This window comes from Salvia miltiorrhiza, unplaced genomic scaffold (assembly GCF_028751815.1).
Source record: "Salvia miltiorrhiza cultivar Shanhuang (shh) unplaced genomic scaffold, IMPLAD_Smil_shh original_scaffold_235, whole genome shotgun sequence".
In the NCBI taxonomy this organism is placed as follows: domain Eukaryota; kingdom Viridiplantae; phylum Streptophyta; class Magnoliopsida; order Lamiales; family Lamiaceae; genus Salvia; species Salvia miltiorrhiza.
In genome coordinates this window covers 17948-42370 of record NW_026651508.1, presented here as the reverse complement: position 1 = coordinate 42370, position 24423 = coordinate 17948, and the positions used below count along the sequence as shown (strand labels likewise).

At 41.7% G+C, this 24423-nt stretch overlaps 2 protein-coding genes and 1 long non-coding RNA gene across 6 annotated transcripts; all 3 read left to right on the top strand.

The window, feature by feature from the left end:
* The first annotated feature begins 10792 nt into the window (after positions 1 to 10792).
* On the top strand, positions 10793 to 12119 carry LOC131003624 (uracil phosphoribosyltransferase-like). Its single transcript, XM_057930156.1, has 3 exons — positions 10793 to 11285; positions 11414 to 11492; positions 11732 to 12119. The coding sequence occupies exons 1-3, from the start codon at positions 11178 to 11180 to the stop codon at positions 11854 to 11856; spliced, it is 312 nt and encodes a 103-aa protein (XP_057786139.1). The 5' UTR covers positions 10793 to 11177; the 3' UTR covers positions 11857 to 12119.
* On the top strand, positions 12120 to 12553 carry LOC131003625 (uncharacterized). Its single transcript, XR_009094749.1, has 2 exons — positions 12120 to 12207; positions 12337 to 12553. It is a non-coding gene; the product is annotated as an uncharacterized LOC131003625 (long non-coding RNA).
* A 975-nt stretch (positions 12554 to 13528) lies between these two features.
* On the top strand, positions 13529 to 22939 carry LOC131003628 (uncharacterized). 4 transcript variants are annotated; one of them, XM_057930160.1, is made up of 4 exons: positions 13542 to 14346; positions 14862 to 14953; positions 21220 to 21750; positions 21851 to 22939. In XM_057930160.1, the coding sequence occupies exons 3-4, from the start codon at positions 21394 to 21396 to the stop codon at positions 22328 to 22330; spliced, it is 837 nt and encodes a 278-aa protein (XP_057786143.1). In that variant the 5' UTR covers positions 13542 to 14346; positions 14862 to 14953; positions 21220 to 21393; the 3' UTR covers positions 22331 to 22939. The 4 variants fall into 4 exon arrangements, with proteins under 4 accessions (XP_057786141.1, XP_057786143.1, XP_057786142.1 ...); XM_057930159.1 differs by having other exon boundaries at positions 13552 to 14346; positions 14851 to 14953; XM_057930158.1 differs by having other exon boundaries at positions 13529 to 14953.
* The last annotated feature ends 1484 nt before the right edge of the window (positions 22940 to 24423 follow it).

Sequence of the window (24423 nt, the reverse complement as noted above, 5' to 3'; positions counted from 1 at the left end):
GCAGGTTCCAAATGGTACAACCTGGATTAAATCCAATGTATTATTTAGACACGAGCCTTTGGATCCTGTTAAGATAGATGTGACCTAATCTAGGGTATCAATATATGTGTAAGATTCTCATGAGAGATTAGCCTTAACTTTTCTCTTTCTTTTGTTCGATGATGTAAATGCAATATAAAGGTATTTTGTAGACAAGTTATAGTATGAAGAGAGATGTTCAAAATACCAGAATAGACAACTTTGTCATTTCTTATCATAGAAACACCACTATCAAAAATGACATAAGATCCATCTATTCAAAATTTTGGAACATGATAAGGAACTCTCAAAAACTAAACTATGTCTTTAGAACTTAAAGACAAGGCTTCAATTGCAACAACTGCGACTCTAGTCACGTTGCCTATGAAGACAATCATCTCATCACTTCTCAGCTTCCTTGTCAGCTTAAAAGGCCATGCAAGGTGTAACAATCATTATCAGTTTCTCTCGTTATCCACTACTCACAACTGAGTAGAAAATGAGCTGATATGTCTCAGTTACTATAGCAAGTGAAGTACCTTAACCCTTTGCCTTGAGTATTGAATGAAAAAATCTTCAATACTCAATCTTATCACACCACTACTCCCACTATTTCCCTTGTCTTTCTTGCCCCTTGGACCCTTCTTCTTCCCGTCATTCGACGAAGAAGATGGCTCTCCTTTGGCAATAACAAGTGCTTGCACATCTCTTTCCCACAACTTCCTTAGCCGTAACTAGAGCATTCAACAACTCAAAAAGAGTATTATCTTTCTTGCTCATAACAGCGTTGAGGCGGAAGTTCTTAATTAAAAGACTTGGGAAGAGAGTTCAGGATAATATCGACTTTTGCCTCACCGTCGATACTCCCACTGAGCAAGTCAAGTCCGTCAAGAATTGCATGACATGCTCGTGCACTGAGCTGTGCTCACTCATAAAAATAACAAGATTACTCTCATCAAATTTAAATGAGCAGCTCAGTCTGACTCTCCGAACACTTTCTTGAGATTCAGCATGATGCTAATAGCATCGTCCATGCCCTGATGTTGGAACTACAAGGTTTGTGATATTATAATCATAATATAGCATATAGCCACATTATTCGTCTTATGCCACCATTTATGTAATTCCTTTTTCTCATCAGTTGACTATTGTTCGGACCATAAGAACGTGGAGTAGTAAGCAACACAAAAAAATGTGTTTAGTTTGTGATAAAGATAAAAATCCAAAACTGCGTTTCCATTTTATATATGTGGACCGGTTAAAAGACTTTGTGCAAGAATAAATAAACAATAAGAGACATAGACATATCTGAAAGTAACGAACATAAAGCACATAATTCGTAACAATAATATTGTAACCTTTTGATAAAACAACATTAATGAAACCTCCAACTGCCCAAGGAATCTCACGGGTAAGCCACGATCGTGTGGACGTTTACACATGAACCCCTCAACCAGACTATTTACCTAGTCGTTTAATTTCCATCCATGTCAACTTAACCTTTTGACAAAGGAAATTAATAGTTGGACCTTAACTAGACCATATCATATTCAAGAAGGGACTCCGATGGGGAGTTGTACATTGTACTTGAAATGATATCTAAGCAGCGACCACAATTTAACCTCGACGGTTAAATTCTCGAAATTAGCATACTCACGAGGACCATACCGCTTTCAATTTAACCTCTCGGTTATCTTATTTAAAGTTCATCCTCTAAAGTACTTATGAAAATCATGCGAGTAAGCCACGATCGTGTGGACGTTTACCGCATAACTCCCACTACTTAAATGGATTTAAATATTTTTAATAGAAACCTCAACTTAACAAACTTGTGAAATTGAATATGAAGTAAGCCACGATCGTGTGGACGTTTACTCACATCCTCAATCACTTTGTCTTGAGGCCGCATGTGGAGGTCTATATAAAATTAAGAATAAATTTTTTTTAAACAATTACCACAAACTAACTTTGAAATTAAATTCTCGAATCTTGACATACACACGAGGACCATGTCGCATTCAATTTAATTTCTTAGTTATCTTGTTTAATTCCATTTTCCAAAGTACTTGTGAAAAATTATACGAGTAAGCCACGATCGTGTGGACGTTTACCGCATAACTCCCACTACTTCAATGGATTTAGAAATCTCAACTCAACAAACTTGTGAAATCGAATGTGAAGTAAGCCACGATCGTGTGGACGTTTACTCACATCTCAATCACTTTGTCTTGAGATCGTTTGTGGTGGTCTAAATAATTTCTAATCATCTATAAAATTATTAATACAGCTTAGTCTTTTTACATTCAAAAGGTTTGAACATGCTCAACACATAATCCTAAACATGCTCATCTAGAACGCAACATGTAAAACATGCTTACAGAATTCTAAAACATGCTTAAGAAAACGATAAACCTACTATCATGCTTGTCTAAGCGCAGTTAATAAAGCATATTAACAAGCAGAGACGAACAAATGCAGGTAAAGAGCATAAGGGATTAACACCACGGCATGCAAAGAACAATAAAAAAAAATTAAAATTCTTCGTGACCCATTCGTGGAATCCCAACATCTATTCTATTACATTTAAAACAGAAAAAAAAGCCCAAAAACGAAAACATGGCCCAAAACTTCAAAACAGGCCCGTCTTTGGAAAATAGGGTTTGGGCCCCCTAGGATTGAGAAACAATCGCAGCTAGGGTTTGGAACCCTAGCTGCCGCCGCCTCCTCCCAAAGCAGCCGCCCCCACGCTCGGCAGCAGCCCGGCGCCGCAGCAGCCCGGCACCAGCCTCCAGCATGAGCAGCCGCCCGGTCGGCAGCGCTCGGCGCCACCACCAGCAGCAGCAGCCCTCGGTGCACGGCGACAGCAGCGGCAGCAGGCCCCTCGGCGTGGACAGCAGCAGCGGCAGCAGCGGCAGTGCGCCGCCCGCTGGGCGCGCAGCGCGCAGGCGCGGCCCCGGGCGCGCACAGCCCCTGCTGGCTGCAGCCTTCTTCCTCGCCCGACCCGCACAGCAGCAGCTCGCCTCGCCTCGCCTCGCCTCGCCTGCAGCGCACGTCCAGGACCGAGAGCAGCAGCGGCCGCGCGGCGCCTGCCTGGGCGCGCTGCGCACGGCGTGGTTGCACCCGCGCGCGCGCTGCCCAACGGCGCCCGCAGCCCCTCGTGCCCGGTCCCGTGCGTCTCCTCCTTACTCCGTTCATCGTTGTTGATTCGTCGTCGTCCTCGTCTCGTTCTCAATTTTACAGATTTACAACGGAAAAACAAATACAATTTGAAAACCTAATCTCACCACGGATTTTCTCGTGGTGAAAAACGATTACAACGTCAAACGACGTATCCCACGAATCAACGAACCACGAAGAACAACAGCAGTAAAAACAACGCACATTATTAATCGTACATAAATTAATAATAGAGCCAAGAAAATAATCCTAGGCTCTGATACCAATTGAAGGAATATTAAACTGAATTAACGTTCCGCTTTGCCCGATGATCGTTTCTTGGTTATTATTAATTTATCATACAACGATTAATCCTAACCTGCTCCTATGAATTTAACAGCTGCACGTTGGAATTCAGAAATACCTGAAGAATTCAGAAGAATTCGCAGATTCGTATCTGAACAGACCAGTCAGCTTCAAGCCTTCGTTTGAAGCCTCAAACGTCCTCAAATCGTATTTCGCCCAGAAATACGACTTCTTCGTCTTCGAGAGAGCTTTCCGTGGCCGCCTGATTCGTCTGAATCGGAGTTCTGTAGAGGAAGTTATGGCCGTTTTACGGAGACTACCAGAACTTGGTTTCCTGCGAAAATCTGACTCCAGCTCAGATCTTCTGAACTGTATCCCGCTCAGCTTTCACCGTTGGATGGACAACGATCTATGAAAGTCCCAAGAGAGAATGGTCCACACGTTTTCCTGCGCCTCCCACAGCTCTCAAAACCCTAATTTTTATCAGTCTATTTTCCTGAGAGCTGACAGCTGTATTTAATAGAATTAAATACGTGTGGGACGCTTGGAATCTGTAATAGGCGTTCCTTCTCTCCTTCTAGGGCTAGGAGACTTTGGGCCAGTCCAGGGACCAGATACAAGGAATAAAGATGGGCCTCAAATAAATTAATTTATCTATGGTCAGCCCAGACCATAATTAATTTATAAATATCAGTTCATTCCACTAGAGAACCGATACTGACTTACCCCTTTATTGCCGGTGATGAGTCGGGGGCTTGTATTTAGACTTATTAAATCTCCGTATTTAAAATATCCAACATCCATTAATTAATTAGAGATCTGACAGCTTAAATTAATTAATCTCTTTAAAAAGCCTTAAGCAGTACCACTCAAACTTTATTATTACGCCTGAACTTAATCAACCTGCAGGGTTTAGTGCAATAAACCTTATTGAGCTCCTTAAGGGGATGTCATTATCCTATACCGGATACGGGTACTAATACAGATAATCAAATATCATATATTAACCGCTATCACCCAAGATACAGAGTACTCAAGTTAGTATATAACTTTCACCCATAGTAAGTCAAAGTGATATACGAATTAACATATATATCTGAATACTTATTAGTATTAAGATCTTATGAGTCACCGAGATCTTGATTCTTCACTTATGTCAGATAGAAGAATACATCTCACTGTTGGTCCTATCAATACGTAATGACGTACCAGTATAGACAAGTAGTCAAGATAAACTACTTCCATCTATACTGCAGCCTAAACCAATAACTTGTCCTAGAGTTATTTTGGCTGTGATCATATTATATCTCTTAAGGTTATTCCAATTATACGATCTTCTGTGATACACCGTATAACCGTATAATCTACTTATATAGAGATAAAGAACATACATATGCAATCATGAACACAATCAGATAGGAGATTAGATAGTGAACTTAGGAAACATTGTATACAAGCATAAAACGTTCTTGCTTTCAGTATACAAATCCAACATCTTCTGCCCAGACAGAGGGGAAGTCATTCATCTGCCCTTCTGCCCAGACAGAGGGGAAGTCATTCCTCTGCCCTTCTGCCCAGACAGAGGGGAAGTCATTCTTCTGCCCAGACAGAGGGGAAGTCATTCCTCTGCCCTGACAGTGAATGCATTCCTCTGGCGAGCATTTCTCTGCTCTGGTGCGGAACCTACTTTAGAGAGAGATGAGTCAAAGCAAATGGATAAACTTTGTTAACGGATAAGATATTTTATGCAAGTGGATAATTAAGCATGTGTTAATTATCCAATACTTGATGGCTAAGTAAATGTGGTTATATATATATAACACCTTTCTCTTTCATCCTCCATAACAGACGTCCCTTTCCTCTCTCTCCTCTCTCTTCTCTCTCTCCTCTCTCGACTGTCATTACCCAACGCCATTGATAAGCTGGTAAAAAGCTTCGTAAGTTACTTGTATCCCATAACCACCGATTAAATCTAGCTGAAAACACTAGTATATGCATAGAACGAAAGCTGGGTTTGAGCTAGGAATCAAGAAGGTGGAACTATACTTTTCGTTACAGATCATAAGAGTAAGCTTCTAAACACATGAATCTACTTATATCTAAGCTTTATGAGCATGTAGATGAGGGATCAAAGCATGAAAACAACTCCTAATTCAAGTTGGTAATTTTCGAAGATTACTAGGGTTGGAAGTCTTCTACAATTTTGTCGTCTTCTAACTTTAAGATGGAGAGTATATGCATGCTATTAAGATGTTAATTATTGGTCTTTGAATGAAAAGCATGATTTTGATTTTGAGATATGGTATATAAAGGTGTTAGGTTGTGTGATGTTGGAAAGTTAAAGTTCATGAAGAAAGTAAGGGCTAGAGTATAAAAATGAGCTTATGAGATTGTAGCTATGATTGTTGATGGATTAAAATGATGATTAAAGATGATTGATAAAGATTATGATGAATTGGTTTGATAAGAAATAAAGTATGCTTGGCTATATGTTTAGGGTGGACTAGTTGATAAGTGAATTGGCTAGCTTATTTAAGCTACTGACTTGAATGATTTCGACAGGGTTTTTGATACCCAAAAATCTTGAAAATTGTATGGTAAGTATATATAAGTGTTAGTAACGTTCATGTAAAATTTAAAGTCTTTTGGACGTCGTTTGATACCCTTTTAAATTATGAAACTCCAACTGCAACTTTCTACCGAAAGTATGGAAGAAACAGATACAAGAGCCACTTTTCTAATAGTTTTCCGTGAGTTTATGGTTTCCAAAGTTTTATATGAACAAGATGAACATGTGATCTAGCTACCCAAAAAATTTCAAGTTATTTTGACAAGATCTACTATTTTTCAAAAATCAAAACTTTCAGTTGCACAAAACTGTCGAATATGGTAGACTGTAGGAAAATGGTTATATCTCCTAAACCACATAGAGTTTCGCATCCTACTTTTTTTTAAATGAAACTAGACTTCAAGAGGTTTCAAACGGTCTGAGTCCCAAACCCAGGAGAGTTCCGAGGTAAAGCAGTTTATTGCTTGAAGTTGGGACAGAGTATATGAAGTCAAGTATGGTTTTTCACAAAGTACACCTACCTTTGATTTAGTAAATTGCATGTGTTAATGGCGATAACTATACACCTTAGTAATTCATAAAAATGCTAAAGGGATATATATATGTAGATGAAACATTTTTTTTCCCGTGTTAATTTACTTAACCAAATTTGTTCTCTTGAGATATTAAACCACTTAGTAATGTCATTAAGCATTATGTGAATTATCGAGTATATATTAAAGAATGTGATATAACCTCATAACTTTAGTTTGTGATTGCTAAAGGTTATCTGGGTTTGTGTATTTAGAAGTCTTTCCTTAATGAACAAATTAACTTAAAACTTTGGTATGTGGTTGATAATGGAATCAATGAATAAGTAGGAATTATTATTATAAGAGTGATTAGTTACAAGGAAACAATGAGAAGGGAAGACTAGTACTTAGATGAGAATAGAAAACCTAGTGAGGATTTGACTGATTGACGTTTATTTTATTACATGATCGTCTATGCCAACGATGATATCTGAAGACACGAGTCAAGGGCATAAGTAGGATTTCTCCGAAGTACGAGGACCAAAGCTAAGATTTCCAGGTGGGCATTACTTTCTAATACCTCTATTACAGGCTTTCTAAATGATGATTTTGATGATGTCTATAAGTTTTAAGATGATAAATTGATGTTTGAACTAATTAACTTGCCGAAATTTGATGACGACGAGCCTGTATGTTACCCTCTACGGATGAAACGATTTCGGGTCCTGCCAAAGGCGGGATTGTGTACACGGAGGTAACTGTGAGCTGTATACCGGGTTGGCCGGACAGAAATGACCGTGAGCCGACTGTCAGGTCGGCCGGTTACGGTGCTTGAGAAGGAGGCCTACTTCTCAGTACCATGATGATGATAAGTTGTAGAAGTGGTACTACATGCTAAGTATTTATGACTGCAGTCTATTTTTCATTACTTTATGACGCTTATAATTTATCAATTGCTTACACAGGTTCTTTTAAAGAAAAACCCCTGTGTGATGTATAAATGGCAAGTTAAATGTATAGCTCTAAGAGCGAGATTATTTATTTTCGGCTTATGTCCACTGAGTATTTTATACTCAGCCCTGCATGTATTTCTAAATGTGCAGGATGAGCAAGGAGAGAGATTGGGGATTCACTGGAGGGCTGTTGTTCATAGACGACCCTTTTGAGTACCGTATTTTACTACTATACGGATGTGCGAAGACTATGTTCTTGAAACTTAATTAGGATTGTTGCTCTCAGCTATATGTCTTCATACATATAGTCTGATCACGTTTTGCTGTGCTACTCTGAGCAATATGAATCGTTGTATATATTTAGCTATACTCCCTTTGTTTTTGTTGGCTAAGAACCTTGATACATTTGAATAAATAAAGCAGATAATGTTTCTATTAAGTTTGATGATATTTTATATATTTTTAACTTGAATTATTAGTAGCTTCCGCTGGACGAGTCTTTCAGATTCACTTGTTCTACCCTATCATTTTATTAGTCGTATCGATACCCAATCTACGCTATCACTGGCTAGATGTCGGGCTGCGACACCACGTTTCCACAAAGGATCCGAATTTAAAAGTCAGCTACAACGACCCACCGGCGATATGCCTGACGATGAGGGGCATTGGTCTCCCGACACCATACCTATATGGGTAGCCTAGGTTAAGGACGGTCTCTGATTACCCCCTTCTCGATTTCTAGTGGAGGTGTGCGAGCGGTTTGGTATTTCTTTCTTTCAAATCTCTCGCTCATCTATCCGCCAAGCCCATATACTTTACATTCTCTGCGCAGTCAATAACTACCCTGACAGTGCAGAACTCTTTCACAAAACCCATATAATAAAAAAGACGGGGTGCCACTATAATTTTACCTCAAGACAAGGTAGTAACATGAATTTCTTAGGAGGTCTATATTCTCTTGACAAAAAATTTCACGATAAGTATTTTTTTTGTTCAAGTAAGGCACGGTGACTGGGCTTCTCACGCCGGCAAAGTAGAAGTAGAGTGGCATCGCCTTAAGCATACCACCTCCCACATAAAACCTGTATAAGTGATACTGAATATCATTTGATCTTGGCTTTGAATGTCGCCTATGAGGAAAAAGCTTTTGATGTTTTAGAACTAGTGTCTTCTCCCTCCGTATTTGCCAGCGCAGGATTATTTTGCAGATATCCTGCTACATCCGTTGGAACAATTTAGTTTGAAATTGATTGATTTTTCCTTCTTGACTGCGCTGTTATGAGTTGTTATCAATCGTTGTATTTATAGTCATGTTATCCTGCGTAGGTATGTGGAAAACCGCAAAACACGACAAGGTTCCGGGGTTTACCTTTGTTCCCTCTTTCAATAAGCCTGAGACTGATGCTGTGCAGACTGGAGTCGGTGCAGTCCAACATGTGGATCCAGGGTCTTTCAACCCTGGGCAGCTCCGCACCAGTACTCCCGATCTTTCTCATCCTCATCTTATAGATGAAGCTTCTGACGATGATGCGACTCTAAGGGAGAGAAAACGCAGGAAATCCCAACAAACCTCCTCCTCCATCGCAAAGAGGAAAAAGAAATCGGCGCAGGTTGTTGCGCAGGACATTGAAGAGGAAGATTCCTTCAATGTTCTCCTTACCAGCCCCACTCGCTGCGACGAGGGAGAGCGCAGCATAAGAGGCGAAACACTTCGGTTGGAGTTTGCCGGTCCCCACGCTCTCCGGGACATGACCGGCGTCGAATGCCAATCTTTGATGGAGGCCCAAACTGCTTCCATCGATCTTGAAAAGTTCGATTCTATGGACTTCGTAAGCTTTATCGATGATCTTTATTTGTCCGTTCAGTCGGTGCGTAACTTGCTTATTTATTTTTTTTCTGTTTGTAATTATGTGTTTATGCACATTTATGATTATTGACCTCGATTGAATGATGTTTGACTGTGTAGGAAAAGGTGAGGTATTTGTCTGCTACCCGCCATCTCAAGAGAGCGGCCACGGCCTTGAAAGCCAAAGAAGATGACCTCTTTGCTGCTTTGGGGAGGTGCACTAGCTTGGAAGAGGAGCTCCACGAGTCCAGGGCAGAAACAAAAAAGATAAAGATGGAGAGGGATTCTCTCAGCACTGAGCTTGAGAGAATGACCAAAAGCAAGGAGGAAGATCTTGCAGCCCTGCGCCACTCCCTCTCCGAGGAGTTCATAACCAGACTGGCCAGGATGAAGGATGACATAGTAGAGGAGGAGAACTAGGCCTTTATCCACGAGATTAAGGAGTATTGCGTCCGATATTTTCTCTCTGCGCAAGGCCATCAATTCTTGCGCATAATTCTATAGGACACACTAAAGGCTTTTTACCGGACCCCGGAAGTATTGCTGGTACATGGTCCTGGCATGCAGTTCTTTGTGGATGATGCTTGTCGCATCTTGTTGGATAGGATCGATGCTACTCCCGATTAGCGCAACCTGTACGATCTAGAGGCGGTCGTTGCGAAGGTAGACGATAAAAAGCTCGATCAGATCCTTGGCATCGACTCTGAAGCCCCTCGAACGCCAGGATAGTGGATCCCTATGCTGGATAAGGCTCTACGCTTGTTTGTTGATGATGTCTGTGCTGATCCTATGCCTGCGCAGCAGGTGGTGCGTTCTCATTTTCTTGATCATCTTCGTCGAGATGCTTGCCGGTCCCTTAGAGGGAACTATCAAGGTGGTGCAATAGTCTACCCTCTTCCTACTCCTGCGCCGATTGCTGAGGGCGATGTGGCTCAACTACCTACTGATGAGGACTAGAATACTCATCAGCGCTGTGCTTGGCAATACAAGAACATCTTACTTGATTACTATTATTGTTATAATTATTCTTATTGAACGAAGCCAACCAACACTACTACAAAATTACACATACATAACACTTCATACATAACGGTTTTTTTAGAAAACCGTTATGTATGAGCGCATTTTTTGAAAAGATAACGGTTTTGATAAAAAACCGTTATCTATGTACTGTTGTCCATGGAAATAGATAACGGTTTTAGTGAATCCGTTGTGTATGAGCGTTATCTATTAGTTGCATACATAACGGTATTATCGAACCATTAAGACAACTGTTATCTATTAGCGTCTTTTTATAACGGTTGTTTTAACCGTTATATATGAGCGCCTCAATACTGTTATGTATTAGTATTTTTTATATTTATTTTTAAAATTAATATTTTATTATAAAATATCAAAACCCTAACAACCCCCACCAAATTTTCCTAAATCGAACTTGGCCTCTTTCTCTCTTCACCATGGTCGCGCCCTGCCACCGCCGTCGCGACTCGCCGCCACGACCAGCGTCGCTGCCACGCCGGCCGTCTGCTCGGCCGGATTCCACCATCATTTCCCCTAAATTGGTTTCCGATCTCAGGGCTAGGGTTCCGCCGAGCAGGATTTTGAAGAAGGCGTCGGACGACGCGGTCGTCTCCTGCCTGCGGATTGCCACTCCCGTCGACCAGCTGCCCAGAATCGACGCCTAGGGTTTTCAGCCTCCCTCTCCTCTCTGAATTTCTGCGAACGACGCCGTACTAGCACTCCCCAAAGTCGGATCGGGAAATATTTCAAGCACAAAACAGAAAACCCCACTCCACTCTCTCTCTCTCTAAACCATAATGCCGCCGTTCAAGCCATTGCGCTGGGAGTGTCATAAACGGCGCGCCATTACCATGAATTGCCAAGCGACGGCGGAGAAATCTGTTGTGTCTGGGAGTAGAATGCTGGTGAGTTTGTGAGATAGAATGCTGATTGAATTTGAATATTCGAAGAATTTTTGTTTATTTATTTATTTGAGGATTAGTGGAGAATTGAGCTTGATGTTGATTGAGGTTAGTTGTCGTGTTATTGGTAGGTATTCGTCCCGCCGCATCCTTTAATTAAGCATTGGATTTCAGTTCTTCGGAATGAGCAGACGCCTTGTCCTATATTCAGTAAGTCCAATTTTTGTCCGCAAAAAGAATTTGGATTGATGTATTTGCTATATTAGAAAATGCTAATGTCGAAGTTAATTAGTAGTTTATTGAATTGAATTAGCGATGGAATATGCTTGGCATTTTTAGATTATGCCAATTTGGTGAAGGTTTTTTCATGTAGGCTTCCTGGTCTTGTCTCGTTGTTTGTTTTAGTATTACTTTTTTTTCTATTTAAATGCTTGATTGTGCTGTTTCAGAGAATGCTATGGCTGAGCTTGGGAGATTACTAATATATGAGGCATCAAGGGAGTGGCTGGTGAGATTTGACAACTTCCATTTAGGAGATTACAAAAATGCTGCATTTTTGTTTTTTCCTTTCTGATATACTAAATGTTAACTAAAAAGAAAAGGTACGCATAATTAGCTCAACAATTTCACTCCATCATTATCACCGGTGTGCTATTTCTGAATATAAGGTGGTTTTGGGGATTTAAGTTATTGTGCATAATCTCTGATGTGGATTATTGCTCATTAACTTATAAGCATGCAGTCCTCTGTTCAAGTTGTGTGACTACATATTTTCATATGTGGCTAATGTTAATAATCTGACTGTTGGGTATTCGAACCTCCGTGCTCATTAGGGCCTATTATGTCGGATCTTATGTTCGACTTCTTGGGAAGGTGCAGTAACGAAGCCCTCAAGGAAGAGATGGAAGAGAAAAGAAGGGCTCAGGTGCACTTTAAGTTATGTAATGTGCTACCTCAGACGATTGCCTATTTGGTGCCTATTTTTTTAGTTTGTCACTTTAATAATTCTGATGGTAGCGGTCATTCTTCATTTTTCACTAAATCTCTATTGCAGATTACTTTCATGAGGAAGAAGGATTTCAGGAAAGAGCAACTAGTTCTTGAGGACTTAGTGCTAGAATACATAGTATGATAGATTTTCGTTTTAGCTATAAGATAGTTGGTACTTTTAATTTTGAATCGAATATGCAATAATGATGTATACTTGATACTTGGTTCATTTGGATGGTAATGTATGAATATTTTGGATGATATATAAAATTGTTATTGTTGATTTTCTCATTTTGTTGTTTTAAAGTTATTTATTTATTTTTTGAGATAAATAATATAAAAATTGAGAAAAAATATTAAATATACTACTTATAGTTGGAATACATAACACTATAAAAAATACAAAAAAACTGTTATGTATTTCTATCAAAGATAACGGTTAAAACCGTTATAAAAAGTACAAAAAACTGTTAACTATGATTAAAAAAAAAAAAAAAAAATTCTAATACATAACGGTAAAATCTTATACATAACGGTGAAAAACCGTTATGTATAACTATTATAGATAACGGTTATGTACCGTTATGTATGAGTATCGTACCGTTATCTATACTATTATACATAACGGTAAAAAAACCGTTATGTATGACTGTATCATAGATATCACCACTATACTTATCGGTTTTTTGGGGTCATAGATAACGGATTTTATCCGTTATCTATGAGCGTTTTTGTAGTAGTGCAACGCAGGTTTAATTGAAGACCTCAGATAATAAAGGGACTCGGCAGCGCAGATGAAGGAACCTGGTGGCGCAGACTACCCAAGTTACTTGGCAACACAGACTCGCCTGCGCAGCTCAAGGGAGCTACTCAACACGGGCGATGAAGGACAGCGCAGATGGGTCAAATCAAGACTAAGGTGTATTAAGGCATTAAAGGGCCTAAATCTAATTATTAGAGTTCATGGGCTTAAGGCCTTTAGGGCTCACTCTCACATCTATAAATAGAAGGTTAGCATTAGCATTAAGGGCATGGTTTATTTGGGAGCAACACACTTGTAAAATGTAATTATCTCGAAATAGTGGAAGAACTCAAAGATCTCCCGTGGACGTAGCTCTTAACGACCGAACCACGTAAATCCTGTCTCAATTATTGCTTTTTAGATTAGGCGTTGATTTCATGGTTCACCAACTGGCGTCGTCTGTGGGAAATTGAGCTAAGACGTGAGGTTCTTTCTTTTCCGGCGAAAATTCATTGGCCTTGGTTTTCAGAAAAGGGTTTTATCAAGGTTGACCTCGCCCTTTCTAAGCCTCACGCCCACCCTCATCTCTCATAGTTCGACTGAAAAAAAAATCTCTGAAGGTCCAAGTTTATCATCCTGTTCAATCGCCGTGCAACGACTTCCATCCCTGTTCTCTTTCTTTCTCTTCAATTTCCAGCGATTTCCCCCAAAAATCGATGAAGTTCTCTCAATTCGCTCATACAAGAAAATTTTCAGAAGTTCTTTCTCTATTCTCATACAAGAAACGCCCGACCACTATCTCCATAGAAACCAGTGAAAATCCCAAAGTCTACAGATCCTGCTCTGCGAAGCCCCTCGCTCGTCTCTCTATATTCTCCGCCGGAAATCAGTTTCCACCACTGCTCTCCAAAAGAATCTCCGCCTTCTTCTGAAAAGCGGCGCATATCTATCGTATATTACTCATTCGGAAAGGGAGAAATCCACCAACTCGGCCGCCGCTCTGCCCCTGTTTTCAATTCCTCAAATTCAAATTCATTTTTGTGATTTTCTCTACCAATTTGAGGCTCTGATTTTCTTTTTCTTTTTTTGGATGGAAAGGTAACAACATTGGAATCCTAACCAGGCAATGTTATCGGCGCCATTACCAGAATCGGTGAAATAGTCTCCGAAGATCAAAATCAGAAGATGACATTATTTACGACAGCGGAAATGATAAAGAACAAATCTGTGTCTCACCACTCACTAGCGTGTAGCTGCTGCCTTTGTCGGCAGCGCTTGATCAGCTACCAAACGTGATCCTCAACGGGATGAGTCCACATCTATTATTACCAGGTATGGCTGGCCTTTCTTGACTCTGAAACTAGGGGGCATTGTGCCAAACATGCACGCTTGTTTATATAATTTGGTTTAGTTGTGGTGAATTACTGGAGGGATTTGGGATTCTTGGGTTTCGTTGGGAGGAATTTGCGAAGTAGAAGTTAATTAGATTGGATTCTCGATAAAGCAGAAGATGATTATGTTGATTTACAATTGCTCATACTTCTCGATAAAGCAGAAGACGAACTAAGTGCTCTATAAGTGCAACCTCAATAAATAAGGGTAATGATTATTGCTTGTCGAAATTTAGCATTATTTATTTCTTTTCAAGACATGTGAACATGATCAAATGCATATATTAATAAATGATATGGAACTGCTCATTAATTGCTTTGATAGTTGAACCGCATGCTGCATGTAAGTGGACCTTTAACTATTGTGGGTTCATTACCCACATGATTTATGATTTACGGCCCTGCCTTTAAGGGCTCTCCTATGTTACTAATATTTGTGCTTAAGAATTTTTGTAGCACATGATAAGCATATTTTGGGAAAACACTTGAACAAGTGTGATACATGCTATATTACAACATGGGAAACCCACTAAATAGTGATGATTCAGGTACCTCGCAGAACTAAAGTTTCTCATACATGATCTTAGTTATAGAAGCACGTGAGTGTTGGATTTGTATACTGAAAGCAAGAACGTTTTATGCTTGTATACAATGTTTCCTAAGTTCACTATCCAATCTCCTATCTGATTGTGTTCATGATTGCATATGTATGTTCTCTATCTCTGTACAAGTAGACTATATAGTATGTTGTAGATCACAGAAGACCATATAATTGGATTAACCTTAAGAGATATAATATGATCACAGCCGAGATGACTTTAGGACGAGTCATCGGTTTCGGCTACGGTATAGATGGAAGTAGTTTGTCTTGACTACTTGTCTATACTGGTACATCATAACGTATTGATAGGACCACAGTGAGATGTATTATTCTATCTGACTTAAGTGAAGAATCAAGATCTCGGTGACTTAATAAAATCTTAATACTAATAAGATTTCGAATATATATGTTAATTCGTGTATCACTTTGATTTACTATGAGTGAGAGTTATATAGTAACTTGAGTACTCTGTATCTTGGGTGATAGCTGGTGAAGCCTAACATTCAAACCTATCTAAACAAGCCAGAAAAGGAGGTCGGAGTAACCTGTATCGCAGTATGAAAGGGAGCTTGCTTGAAAACTTGCAGATGAGAATTCTTAGAGTAAAATTGCGTGTTCTATATAATGAGTTACAAGGTATATTTATAGGATTACATTAGGGCGAAGGGTATAAGGGTCTTTACACGTCGTTTACGTACTCCACATGCGGCGTACGTGAACGATTCTCTTTCCTCTAACAAACTCTCTAACTACTTTGCAGCTTTTCGTTGAACACGTGCTCTTTCCAAGCTTTCACTGTTGGTTGTTTCCATTCCTTTTCTGCGCTGAATTTTCCGGGCTTATTTCTTTCCCTGGGTCTTCTCCGGATGTTGCTTTAATGCTGCACTGTCTTCTCTAGTCTGCGCAGACATTCGTCAGCGCCGCTATCTTTATTTTGTATGATATGACCTTGCTTCTTTCGAGCCAAGTGGGCCTGGAGTTTAAACCAGCTTCTTTCTTAATCTGCGCCGACATTAGCCGGCGCCGCTATATTATTTCGACGATCGTGTGGTGTATCCATGCTTCTTAAGTCGCGTATGTTCAAGGCCCTAAGTCGACGCCGCTGTCTTTGCTTAGGATAGGATGACTGATGGGATCCTCACTCCTCATCAGCTACTCCCCCCTAGTCTACGAAAAGAGAGCTTTGAATTTTCGTAGTTGTGCTTGGAATCAGGTTTCCTCTAGTCTAGTCTGTGCCGACTTGTATCGGTGTGATAAACACTCATTTTGCATGGTTTTTATGGTTTATATTCTGTAGTTTAAGTCGATTTTACAGCCGTTTCATTATTGTTTGGAGTTCATTTACTATTATTTCGAGATTTCACGGTTGGGTGTAGTTTTGACTGTTTGGATGCAGAATTGAGTGATATTGGAGCATGGAGTGTAAGGAACATGTTGAAGAGAAGAGTTTTGAGAGAATCGAGCCCAAAAATCAAGAAAAGATGAAGATTCTGGAGTCGGGACGGAAAAGGAGTAACTCGGCGGTCAAAGGGCGTTGACCGCCGAATTTTGGAGTTTTAAAGGGTGAATTCGGCGACCAAGACGGCGATCGCCGGCCAGGTCGCCGAAAATCCTGACTGAAAATTGGCCTATGGTGGAAAAAAACGGCGGTCGCCGTTTTCATGTGTAATTTGGGCCATTTTCGGCGATCAATTCGGCGACCGCCGAACGGGTCGCCGAATTGACCGCGTGTTTTGTTTTCTTCCGCGTTTTTACATTTTTTCAAGTTATTTTCGGTTTAGAACTTGGTTTTTCACCCTAAGACTATAAATAGGTCCTCTTTAGACCTATCTAGGGTTCCCAGCTTTAGTTTTTCAGTTCCCAACATTCATATTTCAGTTTTATAGCTTTAGAACTTTTTAGCTTTCCAGTTTTCAAGGCTTGGATCAAGATTGAAGATTCAAGCCGCTACAATCGTTTTAATTCGGTTTTTATACAATTTGTTTTTACAATTGCGTTCAATTTAATTATGTTTATGTTTGATTTTATTATGTCTGGCTAGTCTTTTAATCTGAACCTAGGGTTTGTATATAGCTGATTGATTATGTGTTTTTGATTTATTGATATCAATTTGCCTTCCAACTTGTGATTCATGATTCCTGGTGCCTGTCTCTTGTGAATTATCTGATCAATGATTTACATGTCTAGCTGTTCAGTTTGAGTCTTGAATGCGATAATTGTTCAGCCGATTCAGGAATGCATGATATAGTGTTAGCCTTGAGTCTTGAATGCGATAGGTGAAGCTATAGGAAGCTATTCTTTATGTGCTATTTGGAGTTAATTTATTCCTTGGAGTCTTGAATGCGAAAAGGGATTTATTAATCTACGTTCATAGGTGGTCGTTAGAGACGCTTGTGAATAATATAGTGATCTTTCATCCGGGTTGGATTAAAATTGGTAATTGAATCAATAGGTTAAATGCATGTAGTTGATTAGTGAAAGTACATCCCTAGGGCAGAGTTTTCATTATATTTGAGTTAAGTAATCGTTATTTATATGCTCTTTAGTTTTAATTTAGTTAATCTTAGTTCATATTTCACCTTCAATTTCGTTTCACTTGCATACTGTGAGAGTCTGTTTAGGAAGTAGATAGAGTGATTTCGTTTTACAGTCTCTGTGGATACGATATTCTGCTTACTGTTTTAGTACTACAATTACACTGTTTAGTTGCAGTTATTGTTGCTATAAAAATAGTGATCACGGTGCTGCTACTTTGCTTTGATCGTTGTGTGACACGACTCTGCTCTTCCGAGTCAGGTGTGCTTAGAGTTTGGGCCAGTTTCTTTCTCAGCCTGTGATGCCTTAGATCTGCACCGCTTACTTGTCAGGTATGCTGACACACACCCGTCGTGCGGTGCGGAAAAAATACTTGTGTATGCCTAGTACAGACAATACACGCTCTTACGTCTCACAACAAGATCTCAGTCTTAGTGGTAAGTGTAGGGTCGAATCCCACAGGGAGTGAGGAACCACTTTGTTCTCCAACGACAAACTGAGGTGTCACAATTCTCAATCTGTATACTCTGCACAAGAAATTAACAAGATCAATAATAACAAGGGGTGAGGTTATTCGGTTAGGTCATAATTGTTGTTAACATTCGTTTCGGTCATAGGCATACTGATAATCCGTCCATGATCCATATAAACCCAAGGCGTGGCCCAAAGACATTGGGGCGTTTCAAGGGGTTATACTTCACATATAGGATGGTTGATCCCATTGTGGCCACTTGGTCCGAAGGTCACACGTTCCCCGGTCACAAGGCAGTGCTTCACTTCTCCTTAGATGGTAGTCATACCCGTTACTCACCAAGTATGGCCCTCATCAACCTTCTCTCCCGAGGTCCCCAACTCCGCACTTTGAGTGACACATGCCTCCTAGACACAACCATTTCTGGCCTTGTCAGCCGACCAGTCATAGACATGCTACGACGCCGAGATTGCTTTCCTCGTTTGATAACCATGGCTTTATGCCTCGTCACAGTTGATGGATGGTCTCTAGAGAAGCCCAAGACTGAGGAAGTACAGTGTATCCCATCAATCCTTTCCCCACCTTCCGGATCTACAACGCCTTTTGTTGACGCTGCTCAGCTACTCGGTCGTGGGTATACCGGTTGTCACGCCCTGGTATACCCTAGCTTTTGCTTGACACGGACAGCGTTTTACCGAACGGAGATCACCCGTTAGGCCCCTACTGTCCATGGTTTCGAACAGATCCTTCCGGAACTACGAGATTCAACCGAAACAACAAATGCCTCACGAATGTTTACATGTTAACAACAATCATTTCCACCCCTAAAACCTCACCTAAGGGATTACTCACGCATAACAGAATTCATCAATACGAAATGAACTAAACACATTATAGAATAAAAGGAAATACTTGAATAGATAAATAATACCTAAGGCTTCAAGTCTTCAATCGAATGCAAACACAACGGAAATAGGCAAATAGTACTGAAACGTAAATTGTTTTGGATGCCACACACGGCGAATCAAAGTAATAGCTAAAGTAAAAAGAGTTCAAAAAGGTGCCAAGAGCTTGTGCACGCTGCACACATCAATCTTTTATACTGCCGAATGGTCGAGGTCTAACCCTAGCTGCGCCAGCTCCAAATCTTCGCCGGGATCTTCTTTCCTTCTTTAGCTCAATCTTTGATTGATCCGATTGAAGATGGCGTCCAGCTGCAAGCTTAGTCAACCTTTCCCATTCTTCAGATCCTTCCAGTTCCTTCCTCTTGCTTCCGCTCGCTTCTTCAAAATCTCCGAGATTTACTTTCCTTTCTTGGCTCGGCTGTCTGCTTTTCAGGGTAGCGATCAGACGGATTGCTTTCTTCAGTGTAGTTCATACCAGGTGGGTTGCTTCAGGTTCCCATGCCCCAAGTTAGACTGGGGAGGTACTTGTTGGCCGAAGCTCCATGCTTGGTAAACATGACATAGCAATCTGGGCTCGGGAGTGCCCATTCTGACCATATTTTCTCCGTTTCCACTCTACTGACCTTCCTTCCTCCACAACTTTGTTTTTCCCCCGGACAAACCTGTACTGACACAAATAAAGAGAAAAATAGGGCCAAATGGCCCAAAAGTCGAAGACGCATCATATGCTTTCTGAGCCGAGTGTGTTAAGGGCCCTGAGTCGGCGCCACCGATCCGTAAGATGGCTGATGGAATCCTAGTTCCTCATCAGCTACTCCCCCCTAGTCTACGAAAAGAAAGTTTTTGAATTTTCGTGGTTGCACTAGCTCCTCAGATTTCCTCTAAACTGCGCAGGCGTTAGTCGGCGCAGCTTCCTTGGTATTTCTGGGGTGTGAAGTTTTGAATTTCTTTTTCTAAATGTACTGAGCATTTGGTGCTTTCTTGTCTTCGCAGGGTTTTTCCTCTGTCTATGACGTCTCGTCATTTAATGACTGACACCTTTGCTATTCCCCGTACACGTCTTTTTGCAGCCCCAGATTCAATCTATACCCTTATTTTTTACTTAGGTTTTTAGCCCTAATGATTTCCCTCATTCCCCGTCTTTTCGAATTCGCTCCCCCTATAAATGTCCATCCTCCCTTTCTTTCTTCTTTTCTTCCTTTACTTCCTTCACTCCTCTGTGTTCTATCTCTGTTTCAACTTCTCATTCTTCCTTGCCGGTCGTTCCCCTCCCTTTTTCGCCCTCCCCGCCGCTAGGTTTAACCAGGTACCCTCTCTCTCCTTCCTCTGCTCTCTAATACTTTATTTTTCCTTTTGCCAGTTTCTTTGTCGTCCTTCCCTCCTCTTTCTCATTTCGTATTATCCTTCCGCTCGAAGCTTTGCACTATCCATGGCTGCCATAGAATCTGAACTTCCCCAGTCCACTTTACCGGCCCGATCCCTAAAGGTGATAAGGGATGTTCTTCGTATCGAAATTGGTGATCCCGATTATAAAATCCGGATCCAGAATCCGGCCAACCCCGCTTCTGATATGCCTGATACTCGCCGGGGCATTAATCCCGATGTTATTCCGGTCTGGCTCGATGAAGTCGATGCGGGACTGCGGATCCCTCCTTCCCCTTTTTTGATCGAACTATGTAATTTGTATGGTATTCCCTTTTTCCAACTTTCTCCTTCTTCTATTCGTCGAGCCCATGTGCTACATATAGTCTGCGCCGCCAATAATTATCCCTACAACGCCGCCTTATTCCATAAGACCCATGTTCTGAAACGGACCGGGTCCCATTATAACTTCACCTCCAAGGCTGGGGGTTATATGGCCTTTATGAAAAAAATGACTTCTTTAGATAAAGATTTTCAAGATAAATACTTCTTTGTCCAAACCCGAAATGGCACTTGGCCAGACATTATCGGCGCCGACGCCCAACTTCAGTGGCATCGCACTAAGCATCTCTCCGCTTCCAGCTTTGAGCGTGTCACTGATCTTGAACATAACCTTCTGAGGCAATTGGCCGAGTCCCGGGACAAGGAAGTTTTGAATGTGAAGGTGCTGGTGACTAAACCCTCTGTCTTGGCCGGTGCGGGCTTATTCTCCCGCTATCCCATACTTCGCGAGGGTATTGAATGTGCTTATTTTGCTGTTTTAACATTAATACTTGTCCTATTCTGCTTTTGTGTCCGCTTCTCTTAACTTGCGAATGTCTGCTTTGTTCTTTGGGTTGTGTCTCTGACGTGTTTTTCATTTTGTTTACTCTGTGTTAGGTATGGATACGTGGAAAACACCGACGCATGGTGTCATTGCTAGTTTCAACTTTTCTCAGAGGGGTGCTATTGAACCATCTCCAGCTGCGCAGACTGTAGGCAGTGCTGCGCGAGCCATTGCCGCGGGGTCTTCCAGCTCTCGGCGCCCCCTAGTTGATCCCTTCCAGCTTCGCGATGAGGATACTGGAAAAGAGCGATCCTCTGGTTCTGAAGAAGCGAAAAGGTGTTTCGACTAAGAAGCAATCTCAGCAGAAGAAAAAGAAAACCCCAACGCCTGTGGCGCAGCCGGAGACCGTCGTACTGAACTCAGAGGATGCCACCTCCTCTGCTCGGAGGCCTGTTTCTCCTCACCGTCCTTGCGATGTTGGGGTGTCCTTTGGAATGGGCATCGCCCCTCGTGCCCTTGGAGATCTGACCGGTGAAGAATGTCGGTCTCCAATGATCGCCCAGATTGCTCCGGCTGATCTCCAAGCTCGGGAGTCCTTGAGCCGCCAGCAAATGGCAGATGGCCTTGTGATGACAATTGAGACGGTGGGCTTATTTTTGTTTATTCTGTTTGCAACGATGCGTGTTGTTGTTTTTTTTTTTAGATGAGTGTTCCCTCAGTTCCTTTGTTATATCGTCTGCGTAGGCTAGGGTTGAAAGTCTGGCCCTTGCTCGAAGTCTCCTCCGTGCAGAGGGCGAGGTTCAGGCCAAAGATAAGAAGTTCCTAGCGGCGCTGGCCCGGTGTACTACTGCTGAAGAGGAAACTCGCCGTTTGCGAGAGGAGAACGAGAGGCTGAAGGCTGAAAGGTTATCCGTTGATACAGAGCTGGCTCGGGTTCGGGGAGAGTTAGCGCGTGTGAATCATGAGAAGGAGAAAGAGCTCGCGGCAGCTGCTCAGGATTGTACGGAGAAGTTGGCTGCCCTCAAGCAGGAGATCGTGGCGAAGGAGAACTTGGCCTTCCAGAATGGCATCAAGCAACACCGGCTGCGCTATTTTCTTTCTGCAGAGGGTCACGCGTTCTTACGTATCATGTTGCAAGAGACCATCATCGCATTCACCCGTACCCCCGAGTTGCTGACTGCTGCAGCCCCAGCTTGTCAAGGAGTCTACCCAGATTACCCTTAATTTGACCCAAGCTTCTCCTGAGCAGAGGGCCCTGTGCGGAAATGAGGCGGTGCTGAACGCCATCGATTCCGGTGCTCTTGGAAAAATGTTGGGTATCCGTGCTGACTCGCCACCAACTCCGGAGTGGTGGTTCCCTGTCATAGACAAGGCCATTAACTTGTTTGTGACGGGCCGCGGTGATGACCCTCCGCCTACTCTGCCTACCCAACCCTTTATTAGGACGCCTTATCTGGACGAGATCCGTTCTCGTATCCGATCAGTTCGGGATAACTACCCGGGTGGTGGAGTGTTCTATGAGCCAGCTCCCGTGGTTATGGCGGTGCCGCTCCCTCCAGAACATGAATCTCCACAGCGTGAACCCTCCGATAGGGACAGCGGCGGTGACACGGACGAGGAGGTGCAGATGGAGAAGCCCCCGACTCCAACTCCCAATCCTTAGATTCTTAAACGTTTCTATTGTTTGGTCTGTAAAAACTTTGAATATTTGTCTCTGATATTTGGACTTTTTTGATAACAAATTAGCGTAGCTCGTTTGCTATTTATGTCTAGATGGATCTTCCTTATCTCTTTTCCTTATGTCTCTGATACTTAAAGATGAATTTTCTTGTATGCCGTCTATTATCTCCACGTTGTCTGTTGGTTACTATTTCGCATTTCTTTTTGTTTTCGCCGTGACTGCTATCAAACATGTTGAAATTGAACCTGTTAGGAATACGGTAAAATCCTTGCCAGAGGAGTCAGAGAAATCCTCGCCAGAGGACTCGGCGAAGTCATTGCCAGAGGAATCGAGGTGCTAGAGGAATCGCAAGAAACTTTTATTATTATTTGTGGACCCATGGCTCCTCCATGGGGATCTCTGTCGATTACTTATGCCTTGTGCTTATCTGTGCAGACTTATAATGTTGGTCTGCGCCGATTGGAGACTTAGATTATCGTGATTTTAGGGATTGCAGTTAATGCCTTAGACTTTGCTATATACGCCCTGGATCATGCGGTCAAAACCTTCGTCGTGCAATTTATGCCTTGAAATTGTGAAGCTACTCCCTTGAATTTGTGCAATTAATGCCCTCGTCGTGCAATTTATACTTTGAACTTATGCAATCTATGCCTTGAATTGTGCAATTAATGCCTTGAATTGTGCAATTGATGCCTTGAATTTGTTCAATTTATACCTTGAACTTGTGCAATTTATGCCTTGAATTGTGCAATTTATGCCTTGAATTGTGCAATTAATGCCCTCGTCGTGCAATTTATGCCTTGAACTTTGCAATTAATGCCTTGAAATTGTGCAATTTATGCCTTGAATTGTGCAATTAATGCCCTCGTCATGCAATTTATGCCTTGAACTTTGCAATTAATGCCCTCGTCGTGCAATTTATGCCTTGAATTTTGCAATTAATGCCTTGAATTGTGCAATTTATGCCTTGAGTTGTGCAATTAATGCCTTGAATTTTGCCTACGCCGTCTTCTTAACCTGTGTTGTAAATTATGTTGAGGAAAATATAAGAGGTGAATTTCCCCTAAAACCATAGATCTTTATTGATGACGACCATGGCCCCAGACCTCATTAAAACCCCTGTGGGGAAAAAGAGTATCTGGTCTACATAATGATGGGACATGTATGAGGTTCACACATAGAATTTCTTGAAGTGGTTGATGTTCAACGGCCTCACGAGAGCTCTCCCCTCCTGATCAGACAAATGATAGGCTCTGCCTCTTAAGACTTCAGTGATAATATATGGGCCTTCCCAATTAGCTTCGAACTTCCCAGTGGCTTTTAGGGCATCCGCGCGCTTGAGTACTAGATCTCCCTTCTGGAATCGGCGCTGCTTGACCTTCTTGTCGTATCCCGCTTTGATAATACTTTTGTACTTGGCAGCCTTGACCTGGGCTTCTTCTCGCTTTAGATCTATGAGGTCCAGCTCGAGTTTGCGCAGTTCTTCGTTATGCGCCGGATCATATGTACAAATTCGATGTGATTCTAACCTTACTTCTGCTGGAATGACTGCATTTGAACCATAAACCAAAGTGAACGGGGCTTCTCCTGTGGCTGTTTTGGGACTGGTACGTAGCGCCCACAGGACCGTGTCCAA

Excerpts from the sequence above, each read along its gene's own strand:
- LOC131003624 (XM_057930156.1), top strand. The coding sequence starts at position 11,178 with ATGCCGCCGTTCAAGCCATTGCGCTGGGAGTGTCATAAACGGCGCGCC. Across the intron at positions 11,286-11,413 it reads TGTCTGGGAGTAGAATGCTG|GTATTCGTCCCGCCGCATCC; the intron begins GTGAGTTTGTGA and ends TGTTATTGGTAG. Across the intron at positions 11,493-11,731 it reads GACGCCTTGTCCTATATTCA|AGAATGCTATGGCTGAGCTT; the intron begins GTAAGTCCAATT and ends GTGCTGTTTCAG.
- LOC131003628 (XM_057930158.1), top strand. The coding sequence starts at position 21,394 with ATGAGGATACTGGAAAAGAGCGATCCTCTGGTTCTGAAGAAGCGAAAA. Across the intron at positions 21,751-21,850 it reads TTGTGATGACAATTGAGACG|GCTAGGGTTGAAAGTCTGGC; the intron begins GTGGGCTTATTT and ends TCGTCTGCGTAG.